General features: G+C 34.4%; 1 protein-coding gene across 1 annotated transcript in view; it reads left to right on the top strand.

Moving 5' to 3' along the window:
• Window positions 1-14,189, top strand: part of CATSPER3 (cation channel sperm associated 3) — a 60,115-nt gene that overhangs the window by 29,068 nt on the left and 16,858 nt on the right. The window contains exons 4-5 of the mRNA XM_074285131.1: window positions 8,997-9,179; window positions 10,934-11,074. Coding sequence (XP_074141232.1) covers window positions 8,997-9,179; window positions 10,934-11,074 — 324 coding nt within the window. The remainder of the gene's footprint in view (window positions 1-8,996; window positions 9,180-10,933; window positions 11,075-14,189) is intronic.

The raw sequence follows: 14,189 nt of genomic DNA, 5'->3' as shown, positions 1-14,189 counted from the left end.
AGAGGGGATTTTATCCAATTTTTGTGAGTATCATAGATTTTTTGGCAATCTGGAAAATCTATGAGCTTCTGCCCAGAATAATTTGTGTTAATTAAAAATAATATTTTAAAAATATTTTTATTTTATATTACAATGGAAGGAAATGCTAAATTTCAGTAAGAGGTTAGTAAAAAAAAGATGTAATTTTTTTTTCCCCATTCAAGTTCACAGACTCCCCTGGAATCTATCCATGGACCATCTGGTGGATCTCATGTTAAGAACCTTTGCTCTAAGAGAATGCTTCTTCCAGAACAATGTGTGCTTAAAAGTTTTTTCTTTCTTCTCCCCAAAAGTTTTGATAGTTTTATCTTATTTAATTTTCATTGAAATTATTTGTTGATTTTATGATTTTAATCCAGTAATTCTTTAATTATAAATTAGTTTCCAATTAAGTTTAAATCTCTTCTTCAGAGGGTCTTTATTGGTAATTATTTATATTGTGATTAGTAAAGGATATGTTTAACATTTCTGCTTCATCTTTGCATTTGCTCATGAGATTTTTGTGCCCTAGCACACAATTTTTGTGAAGATGCGCCCCCCCCAATAGGTGTGTATATGTTTATTTTGTTGTCTAGATGTTTCAGTCCCTTCATGACCCCAGCTGGAATCTTCTTGGAAAAAAAATTCTAGAGTGGTTTACCATTTCTTTTTCCAGCTCATTTTATAATATATATATATATATGTATATATATATAATATAATATAATAATTTATAATAATAACCAAAATAAATAAATAAATGATGAAATTGAGGTGAACAGGGTTTGATGGGGATCATAAAGCTAGTAACTATCTGGGATTGGATTTAAACTCAGGTCTTCAGATCTCAAATTCTATTCACTGTACCACCTAGCTTAATACACACACACACACACAGATATGTTTATAGATATGTATATATAAATATACAAAGGAAATATTATATATATATACTATTTTCATTAAGTGATTTCGAGAGACCTAGCATTTCTAAATTTTCCAAAATTCTATTCATTTTCATATCTTCTTTCTTGGTCAGATTTGTTAGATTTGTCTGGAAATGGAAGGGATTATTTAAATAATTTAGTGAAATTAGTGAAATAATTATTATAGTTTGTTAAAAGACAGGTCAATTCTCCCAGAGCCTCCACAGCTGTGAATCATAGCATCTGAAGGAGTTGCAGGGCAGCCTTTGCTGACACAGATGTTGTGGACTGGGAATGAGATAAATTAGAGGCAGAGGGAAGAGGAGAGAGGTCAGACAACACAACAGCCTCTCAGTGAGAGAGGTCAGAGAACAGCAACTGCCTCTCAGTCTCCTTGTATCATCTTCTCACAAGAGGAGATCCATTCTGCAATCTGGATTGGATCTCCAGCCACTGCCATTAGTTTTTCTGTCTGTTTCTCTATATAATTAAATTATCTATTATTTTATATAATAGATGCTATGTCACTTGGTGCATATATTTAGTATTGCTATTGTTATGTTATCTGTGAAGCTCAGTATGGTTCTTTATTTATCTTTTTAAACTATGCCTTAAAAAATTTTTTTTTTTACTCTTGTCTTTTTTGGGAAATCAGGTTTATTAATCTTCCTTTTTTGACTTTGCCTGAGGCATAATAAACTCTGTTGCAATTCCTCATTTAAACTCTATGAATTTCTATGCTTTCAGTTTCTTGGAAACAATATGTTTCCTACAGGATTATCCTACAGGATTATGCTTTCTAAAGCTATTTTCTTCTGTGTTGTGGGTGAGTTTATCCCTTTCATATTCTTGTCATACATTATTAATTATGTGTTTTCCTCCATTGTATTCTCTATTTTTCTTTTTTCTTTCCTATACTCCCTTTTCAAAAAAAGAAGGTGGAAAAAGAGAAGAAATCTAATCAACATTAGAAGTCTACAATTGAAGTGATCTGTTTTATTCTTTTGTTACTTCTTTCTTTATAACCTATATAGCTATAGTCTAGATTTTGATCTCAGATTTTTACATTTTCTTTCCCTCTTCTTAAACTTCTCTTTATACAATTAACCTTTCAACTGATATTTATTTTGCTGACAACTATTTCCTCCTGACTTTGCTCCTATTCTTAAAAATTTCTCCTTTTAGGGTGCCCATTAATTGGAGAATGGCTGAATGAGTTATGATATATGATTGATGGAATACTGTTGTACATAAGAAATGAATAGGATACTTTCAGAAAAACCTGGAAAGGATTACATGAACTGATCAGAAAAGGGAAGGAGCAGAACCAAGAAATCACAGTTACACAATGACAGTCATATTGTGTGATCATCAATATTGAGTTACTTAAGCTATTCTTAGTAATGTAATGACCTAAGGCAATTCTGAAAAACCTAACTAAAGTCAGGAAAACATCTTCTGGAGTTTAAATCTGACCTCAGACACTTACTGGAGTATGATCCTGAGCAAGTCACTTAACCCAATTTATTTTAGCCTTTATCTGTAAAATGAGCTAGAGAAAGAAATGGCAAACCATTCCAGTATCATTACTAAGAAAATGCCAAATAGGGTCCAGGTGACTGAAATGAATGAACATAGCAACATATGTATAATTTAAATCAAATTGCTTACTTTCTCAATGAAGGGAGAGGATAGGTAGGAAAGGAGAGAATTTAGAGCTCAAAAATTTTAAATATGAATGTTAAAAGCTTTTTTACATGTAATTTGAAAAAATAAAATATTAAAAAATCTGCTTCTCTTATTTTCATTTTCTCCTTTTGTTTCGGATATATTTATGAACTAATTCTTTTCTCTGTGTTATTATTTTTTTGTTCAAAAGATATCCCTTTACCCTCTGTTTGCATATACATAAATGTTTTCCTCATGCACCAAGAAATAATAAATTCCTCTCCCTTCATCCTCATTTATTCTCTAATATGTCTTTTTCTCCATCCTTTTCTTTCCTCTAAAAACCATCAAAATAAAAAAATACTTTTGCTCTGTGTTTTGACTTTCAAGGGTGCTCTATGGACCCTCTATTTTTTCCCAAGTAATATATAATATGTTAACAATTCATCACCATTAAATCCTTTCTGTTGCTTAAATATCACTACCTTTCAAGACTTCTCTTGACTACCATGTTTGTGTTTCAAAATTTCTATTTAGTTCTGGTCATTTTATGTGGAATGCTTGAAAATCTCTTAATCTATTAAAGTTTTCTTTCTCTCCCTTTAATATTTATATTCAGTTTTACAGATTAATTCATTCTTGCTGGTAACCCTTTGTCTTTTGTCTTTTGGAGCATAACATTACAAGATTTTCTCTCATCTATGACAATTGCATCTTCTTAATTCTAATTGTGGTTCCTTCATATTTGGACTTTGGCTGCTTTCCCCCCTTTAATTTAGAAGTTCTGAATTTTAGCTATGGCATCTCTCAATATTTTCAGTTTAGGATTTCGTTTAGGAGATGATCAACATTGTTCTTCTAATAGACGTGGGCAGTTTTGTTTTATTTAAAAAATTAATATAATTTTTTTGTTGTTGTTTGGATATGGTTTTAGGATATCCAGATTTTTTTTTTTGGGTGTAATCTAGATGTGACATAAGTGTGACATTGATTTCCTATTTTTCCTAGGCTCTTGCTTTCTCTCTTTTTCTCTTCCTCTGGAACTGAGGGACTGGTTCACTTCCCTCACCTAAACTCAATTCTCCTTTTCCTCTCTCTCCACCCCCTTCATTGAGAAAGCAAGCAATTTTATATTAAATTATACATATGTTGCTGCTGTTGTTTATTCATTTTAGCCACATTCAACTCTTTGTGAATCCATTTGGAGTTTTCGTGGTAAAGATACTGAAGTCATTTGGCATTTCTTCCTCTAGTTCATTTTACAGATGAGTAACTGAAGCAAATTGGGTTAAGTGACTTACCCAAGATCACACGGCTAGGAAATATCTAGCCAGATTTAAACTCCAGAAGATGAATCTTCCTGACTTTAGGTTCTTCAAAGTTTCCTTAGTTCATTGTATAATAGGGAGCACAGAGAAGTAGTGGTGAAGCAGTGGCTCAAATTCTCTAAGAAATCCTATAAATAACACTGGGGTATACTACTTGCCAGTATAGTTCCTGAGTTCATCTTTGTGCTTTTCATTTACACAAAATTGGTTCTAATGAGATGATGAAATATTTTCCAAACAATAAGGCAAAAGCAAGAATAATCACAAAATTAACTCAACAAAAGGGGAAAAAAACCAGGAATAATTACAACATTTACTAAATATATTGCAAAATCAGAAATAATCAAAATGTAACATTCTACCACTATGTACACAGTATAGATAGGGGAGGGGAAATTGGGCACATACTTATAGAAACCTACTAGGGAGGCATATAAATAGGGAAATCCATGTGATTGGGGCAAATCATGACTGGATGGCAGATTATGATGTCTTTAGAAGATCACACATCTTGTGTTTCCCACTAAACAAAACTGTTTCTTTGCTAACTTCTCCTCTTCTGATATTTACAGCTTTCCTGATGAGTAAATCCTTTCTTTTACTCTTGAGTTATTTAAGCAATGATAAACTCTTTTAACACATTGTGCTCCTTAGTAGTGAGCATTTAGGTGGTAGCTAGAGCACCAGGTCTGAAGTCAGGAAGATCTTGGTTCAGACCCCTTCTTAGATGCTTACCTGCCATGTGACTCTAACCAAAACACTTTCCGATTTGCCTCAGTTCTTCATATGTAAAAGTGGGCACATATTGTAGAAGGAAATGCAAAGCACTCCAGTGTCTTTGTCAAGAAAACCCCTTGAATAAGCCCATATGATGAAGAAGAGTTGAACATGACTGAACTAAATAACACCCTTAGCAAGATGCTCAGAAAATGTTATATTCTTTCAGTAACAAGCAGTTTCCTTATGTTGGAGAAGTGCTACATATCTTATAGCTCCACTTTGAGGCTTTGAATGTTTTTTCTCTCTTAATTTTTAGAAAGTGACAAGACCATAATGTATTTCTTCTGCCAATACTTCAAATAGGAGCATATTATCTTTTAGTTAATCAGCTCTGAGCAAAGCCTTGTTTGTCATTCTCTTTCTGTTTTTGCCTTTCAACCAGAGACCCCTGAAAGCATTTTCCCCCCTCTGGCTGTAGAAAGTAATTCTGACTTTAATTTTTTTTTTTTTTAATCATTGAAATCTATTTTGTTTTCTTTTCACCTTCCCATCCCTTTAAAAAACAAAAACCTTGTTACAATGCATATTTGCATATAAATAAACATACATGTATACCAATAAATATATGTGTATGTAAATATACTTATACATGTGTGTATACATGCACACACACAGATACAAAGTCTACCCTGAGTCTGGCCAGAGATTACGGGTAGCATGCTTCATTTTGAGTACTCTGGAATTCTAGTTGATCATTGTATCATTTCCCCCCCCCCCCCCTGAGGCTGGGGTTAAGTGACTTGCCCAGGGTCACACAGCTAGGAAGTGTTAAGTGTCTGAGATCAGATTTGAACTCGGGTCCTCCTGAATTCAGGGCTGGTGCTCTATCATTGTGCCACCTAGCTGCCCCGATCATTGTATCATTAAAAATTCTTAAGTCTTTCAAAGTTTTGTCTTTGCAATATTGTTGTTGTATAAATTGTTTTCTTGGTTCCATTCACTTTGAATAAGTTCTTAAAAGTGTTCCTTTACAAGAAACTCAATGGGTTTCTCTGAAGCCGTTATAGCACAATAGTATTCTCTCACATTCATATGCTGTAATTTTGTTCAACCATCCCCCAATTGATGGTCATCCCCCTTGTTTGTAGTTCTTTGCTACCACAAAAAGAGATGCTATGAATATTTTTTGTTTATAAGGATTCTTTTCCTTTTAAAAATTGTTATGGGGATATTAATTGAGTAGTAGCATTATTACTGGGTCAAAGAGCTTGCATAATTTAATAACTTTTTGGACAGAGCCAAATTGTTTTCCAGGAGGGCTGGATCAATTACTCGATTTGCCAACAATGTTTTAATAAACTTATTTTCTCTCAACCATTGCAGATATTGGCTATTCTAAACTGATGATTTTGAAGTAGAACTTCCGATTTATTTATTTTGCATTTCTCTATTAGTAATCTGGTGGATGATTTTTTTTTTTCATGGTGATAGCTTTTATTTCTTTCTCTGAAAACTGTTTAACCATTTATCAATTCAGGGATGGCTTTTATTTTTATAAATTTAAATCAGATCTCCCTATGTCTTAGAAATTAAACCTTTACTGATGAGACTTGCTACAAAGATTTTTTTTTCTTCATAATTCACTTGTTTCCCTTCTAACTTTAGAGGTATTGTCTTTACTTGTGCAAAAATTTTTAAAAAATATTATATAATCAAAATTGTCTATCTTTTGTGATTTTTATGATCTCTTCCCCTAATCATATCTTAGGTATCAATTTATTATTTATTAAGTCCTGCAAAGTATCTCCTTGGTAATTTGTTTGGTATGGCATTAAAAGTGTAAATTAATTCTGGTAGTACTGTCATTTTTACTATATTGGCATGGTCTTATCATAAGCATTGAATATTACTCCAGCTATTTAATTATTCTTTATTTTTTAAATGAGCAATTAGTAGATGAATCTATACAGTCTTTTGTGGGCTTTGGGAAGTTGATCCTCAGATATTTTACACCCTTTGTAATTATTTGGAATGAGATTTTCTTTTCTACTATTGCTTCTTGTGTTTTGTTATTATTTAGAAGTTCTGTTGATTTTTGAAGATTTGTTTTGTAGCCTATAGTTTTGCTAAATTGTCTCAATTAGCAGCTTTTCTGATTGTGGGGTTTTCCCAAATAAATCATATCATCAGAGGTAATGCTATTTCCTCTTTGTCTATTTTTATTCTTTTCATTTTTTTATTATCTTACTGCTATTGATAATATTTCTCAAACTATATCAAATAATAAGGGGGATAGTGAGCATCTTTCTGTTTTTATTGTCTGTAAAGGAGATAAACTATTTCTGCATTTTTACATTTGTTTGCAATATCTCTGTGCCCAGTACATAGTCAGTTTTTGCAAACATTCTATATAGTGCAGAGAAATATGCAAATTCTTTTATTGTAACATTTAGAAAATTCTGTAGGTCCAAAACTAAGTAGGAAATATTGAATTCTCCTGTTATGATTTGTTACTATCTATATCTTTTTGAAACTCAAATAATAATCCCTTTTTGAATTTGGATGTTAAGGCAGTTGGAACAATTAAGTTTACTACTTATAATACTTTGATGTCAATGGTTTCTTTGAATATAATATAACTTGTTATCCTTTTAAAATTTTTTGAATGTTTTGATTTTGTCCTATCAGATAGCATGATTGTGCTTAATGGCACTTTACAATTGACCTGGCTTCACCCAGATGATGTTTGTAATCTAAAAAAATCTGGAGTCATTTCCTTCCATCTGCCTTAATATTCCATTGCAGCTATTTCTGATGTAGTGTTTGCAGTGTCAGTTGTAGCAGTAGCTTCAACACAGTTCAAGTGAGAAGGAAGAACTAATAGAAAGGAAACTGAAATAAATATATAGAAATAGCAGCTGTTTCCCAATGTAGAAATGGTCACAAGATATGTATTACATAATTTTCAGAAGGATATTTAAAAATATTCTCAAATTATCTAAAAATTTCAAATATTTCTGAAAAACAAGCTATTGACAACTATACAAGTATATTCAAAGTTGCTATTAATAAAATAAATAAAAATTGCACAACTCCAAAGTTCTACCTTAAAACAATCAGATTGGCAGATTTGTGATACCATTTGGGATCCCTCTCAAATGGGATGGAGATGTGGTAGGACAGGCACAATAAGGCATAATTATTGGTTGAAATTATGAAGTAGTTCAATCATTTAGGAAAGCAATTTGGAACTCTTCCACAAAATATTTTTCAAAAATGCTCATATCCTTTATCTCAGATGCATCAGTACTAGGCAAGAGGTCAACGACAGAGGGAAAGGACCTCTATGTATAAAAATTATCTATATCCAGTTTCTGGCCAATCCAAAGAGGGCTGCCACAAACATTCTTTCACATACAAGTCCCTTTATTTTTTGTAATTTTTGAACCATTTATTATTTTTTAATTTATTTTTTAGTCGTTCTTTCAATTTACTTGTAATTATTACATGGGAGTTGGTTTTACATATAGATATTTGAATATTCATGTTTAAAAAAAGAAAAGCAAAATAGGGACATTGGTAAAGAATGGTAAAGAATGAAGGACAAAGTGTATAGTGCTGACACTGAATGTTTTTCAGGGTTGGCATCCCTTGTATTTTAAGGAGACTAATCCTAGGGAGCAGATTTTTCAGAATTTGGGTTCCTTAATATAGTGCTGGAAATCTGAGGGCAGTGATTCAACCCAGGAAACAGATTTATGGAGCTTAAGTGATTTGCTCAAATTTGGATAGGCCCGAGGTAGGATTCTAATTCCAAAGCCAGTGCACCACCCTACAAATATTTGAGGAATCTAAGGACCATTGGTAGATGACTGGCAAAAATAAGTTTTTGGTTTTAATTTGTAAGATTAACCTTTATTTTCTTTGATTAACAAGGTTTTGTATCTTTTTTTTTTAATTTTAAAAAGAATTTTAAAAGAGATTTTCCCCCAATTACATTTAAACAATTTTTTATTTTTGTTTTTAAAACTTTAAGTTCCAGATTCTCTCCCTCATCCCCCCATAAGAAATCATATTAAACCTTATTATCATAAGCAGAAGTACAAATATGATTCATATTTCAGGACTTATTTATTCAAATAACCTATTAAAGTGCTATTGAACATATTCAGTGCTTAATGAAAGAATTCAGTTGAATTGAATCCATTCCTCAATTAGTCCTTAATTTAATGCCTGGTCCTGAGCTGGGTGGTTTGAGCTTCCTTTTAGTTTGGAATGGGCTTGTTAAATTTAGGAGCCTCCCCTGCCTTACCCCTCTATTCTTTCTTTTTCATAGACTCTGATCACTGCATTGGGACAGACAATCTATACTGTGGCATCCGTCATGACCTTGCTGTTCCTGCTAATGTTCATCTTTGCCATTTTAGGCTTTTGTCTTTTTGGCTCCAGTGATGGGGGTGATGTGAATAACTGGGGAAACCTGGCCTCCGCCTTCTTCACCCTGTTCAGCTTGACTACGGTAACTGTGTGTGAAGTTTTTTCAAAGTCACTGAGACCTGAATCAGGGATGAGGATCCCTGCTTGCTAGATGAAGTCAGTCTTTAGAATCTCTCTGCCTGCTCCTGGTTCTCTAGTATCCTCATGTTACCAACATTCCACCCAAAGCCCATTATCCTTTGGATAACCAATACCCAAAACTCTAACACTCCAGCCTCAGTGTTTTTCCTTATTATTTATTCCCATGCTTTTGGCCCCTCATCTATTATGTCTCTCATATGGCCTCATATATGAGCACTCATGTAAATTTTAATTCATGCTTTGCTATTTAATGGCAATAGTGTTTGGTGTCATGTTTTTCCAGTGGCACATTGTCCCTTTCTGAATAACACATTGGATAGAATGCAGTCAACATTTATTAAGCTCCTTATTTGCAGAACATTCTGCTAGACTTAAAAGAGCATGGGATATTGATATCTGCTTTTTTGGAGAATAAGACACCACAGATGTCTGTAATATTACATAATATATTATCACATGAAATAATAATATTACATGGCAAAGTAAATTATATTGAATATCACTTAAAAATATTACAACATGAAAAAAAATTAGAGAAGTACAAAACAAAATTTTCTGCAATGGGAAGGAAAAATCTTATGGCCAAAGAGGATTAAGCAGATTTCTCAGAGATTACATTTGAATTGGACTTCAACGGATGAGTAAGAATTTAACAAGAGGAGTGAAGGAGAGAGAGCCTCAGGTACTTCTGTTCAGTATCCATAAGTGGGAATTTAACACACTGAGGTAGTTGGGGAAGTGTGATAGACCTTTACTCCTTGCTTCTTTTCATCACTCTCTTAGCACCCAGTTTCTTTCTTTTGAGAATATTGAAGTGAGAGATAGAGACAAAAACAAAAACAAAAACCAATCAGGGGAACGGAATTAATATGCTAACTTGAAAACTATTTGAGGTACCTCTCAGACTTATTAATCTCACATGCTGGATGGGCATTTATATGTTATGCAAAACTATCATAAATATGCACTCTCAGCATAATCACCTTGGATCTAATTAAAGACAAAATCTTTCAAATGCATATTTTCCTTCCCTGTCCATCTCTCCCGATTCATAGTGGGGGAAAAATATCTTAATTTTAAGAGGATCTGGGTTCAACTGGCCTCTGAAATTTGTTCCCTGTATACTTGGTGTAGTCATTTACTTCCTTGGACCTCACTTTACTCAGCTGCAAATTGAAGGAGCTGGATTAGATAGCTTCTGAAATATCTTCTAGCTCTAGCTCTGTGATCCCATATATTAGGTTGTCAAAAAAAAGTTCTCAAAAAAGAATCAATTTTCTATAATTGAAAAAAAGTAACTACATGCTAAATTACTTTTTTAGGAAGGAAAATAAATGTTCCCATCATAATTTCCAAAAGATTGGTACTCTTGGTCTTACTTCTTAAAGATATTTGATGTCAGTTGATCCCTGAGGTCAGCTAGAGTTCTTAAGCAATTTTCTCCTTGACTATTGAGACACTTTAGGAAGGTTACTGCATTCTGCCTCAAGAGTATAGCGGCACAGTAGATAGCCTGGTGCAGAGGAGTTGAGTCCAAATTCCACCCCTCTGGGAAAATTTAATTCTCCCAAAATCTTAGTGCTTAATTCCCAGAATGTAGCAACTAACAGATTTGAATACTGTAGAAAAAATTAAAGTAAAAATTCATTTGATTCAATTGAATCTGGGACTATAGGATTCTGTCTTTCCTTCCAGGTGGATGGCTGGACAGATCTTCAGCAAGACCTGGATGAGCGGGAGTTTGCTCTGAGCAGAGCTTTTACCATTTTCTTCATCTTGCTGGGCTCCTTTGTGTTCCTCAGTATGTTTGTTGGTGTCATGATCATTCACACAGAGGTGAGTTCTAATTCTGGCATCTATTTCAGGGAATACTAGGGAGTAAAGGAGTGGGAACTTGAATAGTAGGCAGAGAACACAGATTCTATCTGGAACACTCACATAGATGCTTAAACTGAGAAAGAAATTAGGGGTGAGAGAGATACTTGAAATATGGAGTAAGTTGGAGAGATACATCTTATTAAGGGGATGCTCTTTTTCTAAGGCACTTAGTTCTTTCATCCTCTGAAAGAGGTTGGGGAAGGATAAGGAATAGCCTTGCAGACCTGTAGTTTATAGCAGACCTATAGTTGTTGCTATTTGGCCCATGCTGGGATGACAAATTTTGTGGACAGTGTACAACAATCCCTTTTCCAACTGAAATCTCCACCTCCTTCTTGGTATAGTGTGGGATGCAAGGTGCTGAGGGCCTGGGCAGTAGAGAAAGCTTTGAGTGACTCCTGACTCCTTCATTTCTGAAAGGATAAGTAATTGAGTAAACATTCTGTTACATAGTATGTTTAAGGAATGGAGTTTCCAGCTTAGTATGAGATAATTTTGGCTAGAATTAGTATACATAGTAAGCACATTTATCATAAAATGGAGGTTGATCTTAGAAACCAAAGCCTAACATTTTGATCCTACAAATTGGGAAGCTAAGGCCCCAAGGTGACAAATAACTGAAAGTCTCACAATGAGTTAGTAGCAAAGATGAGATTAAAATCAAGACAATGCTAAAGGTGGAGTCAAGAGGGTAAAGGCAGGGACTCTCCTGAACTCTTCCCCCCAAACTTCTTTAAATACCTTTAAATAATGATTTAAAATACATTTCAAAAAGATGGAGGGAAACAATTTCCTAGCCCAGCACAGGCTCTGTGGTGTGAGGGTGAGACTGAAGTGTAGTCCAGCCCAGGCTGCAATAGCGCAATCCTGCCCAGGAAAACCAGGAACAAGCCTTGGGGAGACTGAATCAGTGGCTGAAGTGGCTGTTTCTATACCTCCCAGTCCACTGACACAGGAAAAGTGTATTGCACCAAGATAAGGAAGCACAGCCCACTACAGGCTGTGCCAGTAAAGACCTAGCAAAACAGGAATAGACATTGAAAGCCACTGAATGAGTAGGGCAGCAACAGTGGTGGTGGTGGCTTTCCAGAATCTCAGCCCACAGACAGTAAGAGAGTTGAACAGCTGGTCAGAAGGAAATGACAGTGGTCTCTTTGCTAGCACTGAGGCAGGACTCTGTTACTTTGGCCAAAATGCGATCCTGGACTCAGTCTGGCTCAGGCCTGGGATGAGGAGGAGCAAAATAGCACAGCAGAGCTTGTAGACACAATGGAGTGCAGACCCTCCTCACCATTCTAAGGCAGAAAAGAATGCTTCTGGTCACACACAGACCACAGGACAGGCAGGAGAGGAGTGGATACACTTCTTGGATCATACTGCAGTGGGAGAGCAAGTTCAATAATGAAAAATTTCCAAGAGACACGGACTTGTTTCTCTGAGGTAGGGGCTTTATTATCATAAACAATCACCATCAGGAAAATCTCTGGTCTAAGGGAGTTTGCTGATATTTATAAGACAAGGGTTGTCTCCTCTTCAGGGAGGTGACTCTTTAATCATTGGTTGGAACTAACAAGGCTCTGATGGGATCCCAGACCTTGAAACACTCAGCACAACCCACATTTTCTACACCTGGCTAAGTGGGCGACAGCATCCTGTTTTTTTTGCCCCCCCTGTAATCAGCTGGCTATGCAGAAACTAACAAAGGTCTCATTGGGACCCATTCCAATACCATTAGGGAAGAAATGAAAACTTACAGGTCTCTAGAAGGATCTCTTGAAAACAGCTGTATAAAACCCTGAAGCTTGGGACATTGCGCCTTCCACCCTGGAAACAAAGTATTACTTTAACAAAGAGTTAAAAATTAAGTAATAACCTGGAAAAATGAGCACACAACAGAAAAAAGATTCTGATCATACAAAGACATAGTGACCAGGAAGATCAAAATATACAATGAATGTAAGGAAATGTTATTGTTCTATAAGAAATGATGAGCAAGCTGATTTCAAAAAAGCCAGGAAAGATTTACGTGAAGTTATATACTAAGTGAAGTGAGCAGAGCCAAGAGAATATTGTATGTAACAACAATAAGATTATGTGATGATCAACTGTGATGGGTTGACTCTTTTCAACAATGAGGTGATTCAAGGCAACTCTAATAGACTTGGGATGAAAAGAACCATCTGTATCCAGAGAGACAACTATGGATATTGAATGTGGATCAAAGTATAGTATTTTCGTTTTTTAAAAATTGTTGTTTTTGGTTGTTTGTTTTTTATTCTCATTTTTTTCCTTTTTGATTTGATTTTTCTTGCTCAGAATTACAAATATGGAAATATGTTTAGAAGAATTGCACATGTTTAACCTATATCAGATTACTTGCTATTTTGCGGGCAGAAGAGGGGGGAAGAAAAGGAGAAAAATTTGGAATATAAGATTTTGCAAAGGTGAATGTTGAAAACCACTTTGTTTATATGTGGAAAAAATAAAAAGCTATTAAAAATAAAATGAAATGACAACTTCTATAAAAAGAGATCAAAATATACACCTAAAAGATAATAAGAAAGACAAATCTACATCCAAAACTTCCAAGAAAAATAAGAATTAATCTCAAGCCATCAAGAACTCAACAGGGATTTTGAAAATCAAATAAAAGAAGTAGAAGGAAAATTAGGAAGAGAAATGAGAAATACAAAAAGTGAATGAGGAGAATATTATCTTAAAAAGCAAAATTGGCCAAAAGAAAAAGGAGGTACAGAAAATTACTGAGGAAAATAATTCCTTAAAAATTAGATTCAAATTATTGTTCTGTAAGAAATGAAAAATGAAAAATTAAGAATTGAGAGAGGGATGTACTGGGATAAGGGGAAAGGGAGAGGTAGAACAGTATAAATTATCTGCCATACAAGAGGCAAGAAAGAGCTTTTATAGTGAAGGGGAAGAGGGGGAGGAAAGACGAAGTGTATGAACCTTACTCCCATAAGAATTGGCTCAAAGAGAGAACAACATACATACTCAACTGGATACAGAAATCTAATTTACCTAAGGGAATTTGAGAAGGGGGGAAGATGATAGG

The sequence above is a fragment of the Sminthopsis crassicaudata genome, chromosome 2 (genome assembly GCF_048593235.1).
Source record: "Sminthopsis crassicaudata isolate SCR6 chromosome 2, ASM4859323v1, whole genome shotgun sequence".
NCBI lineage: Eukaryota > Metazoa > Chordata > Mammalia > Dasyuromorphia > Dasyuridae > Sminthopsis > Sminthopsis crassicaudata.
Note: the sequence above shows the minus strand (reverse complement) of the source record. Positions and strands in the feature narration are given on the sequence as shown.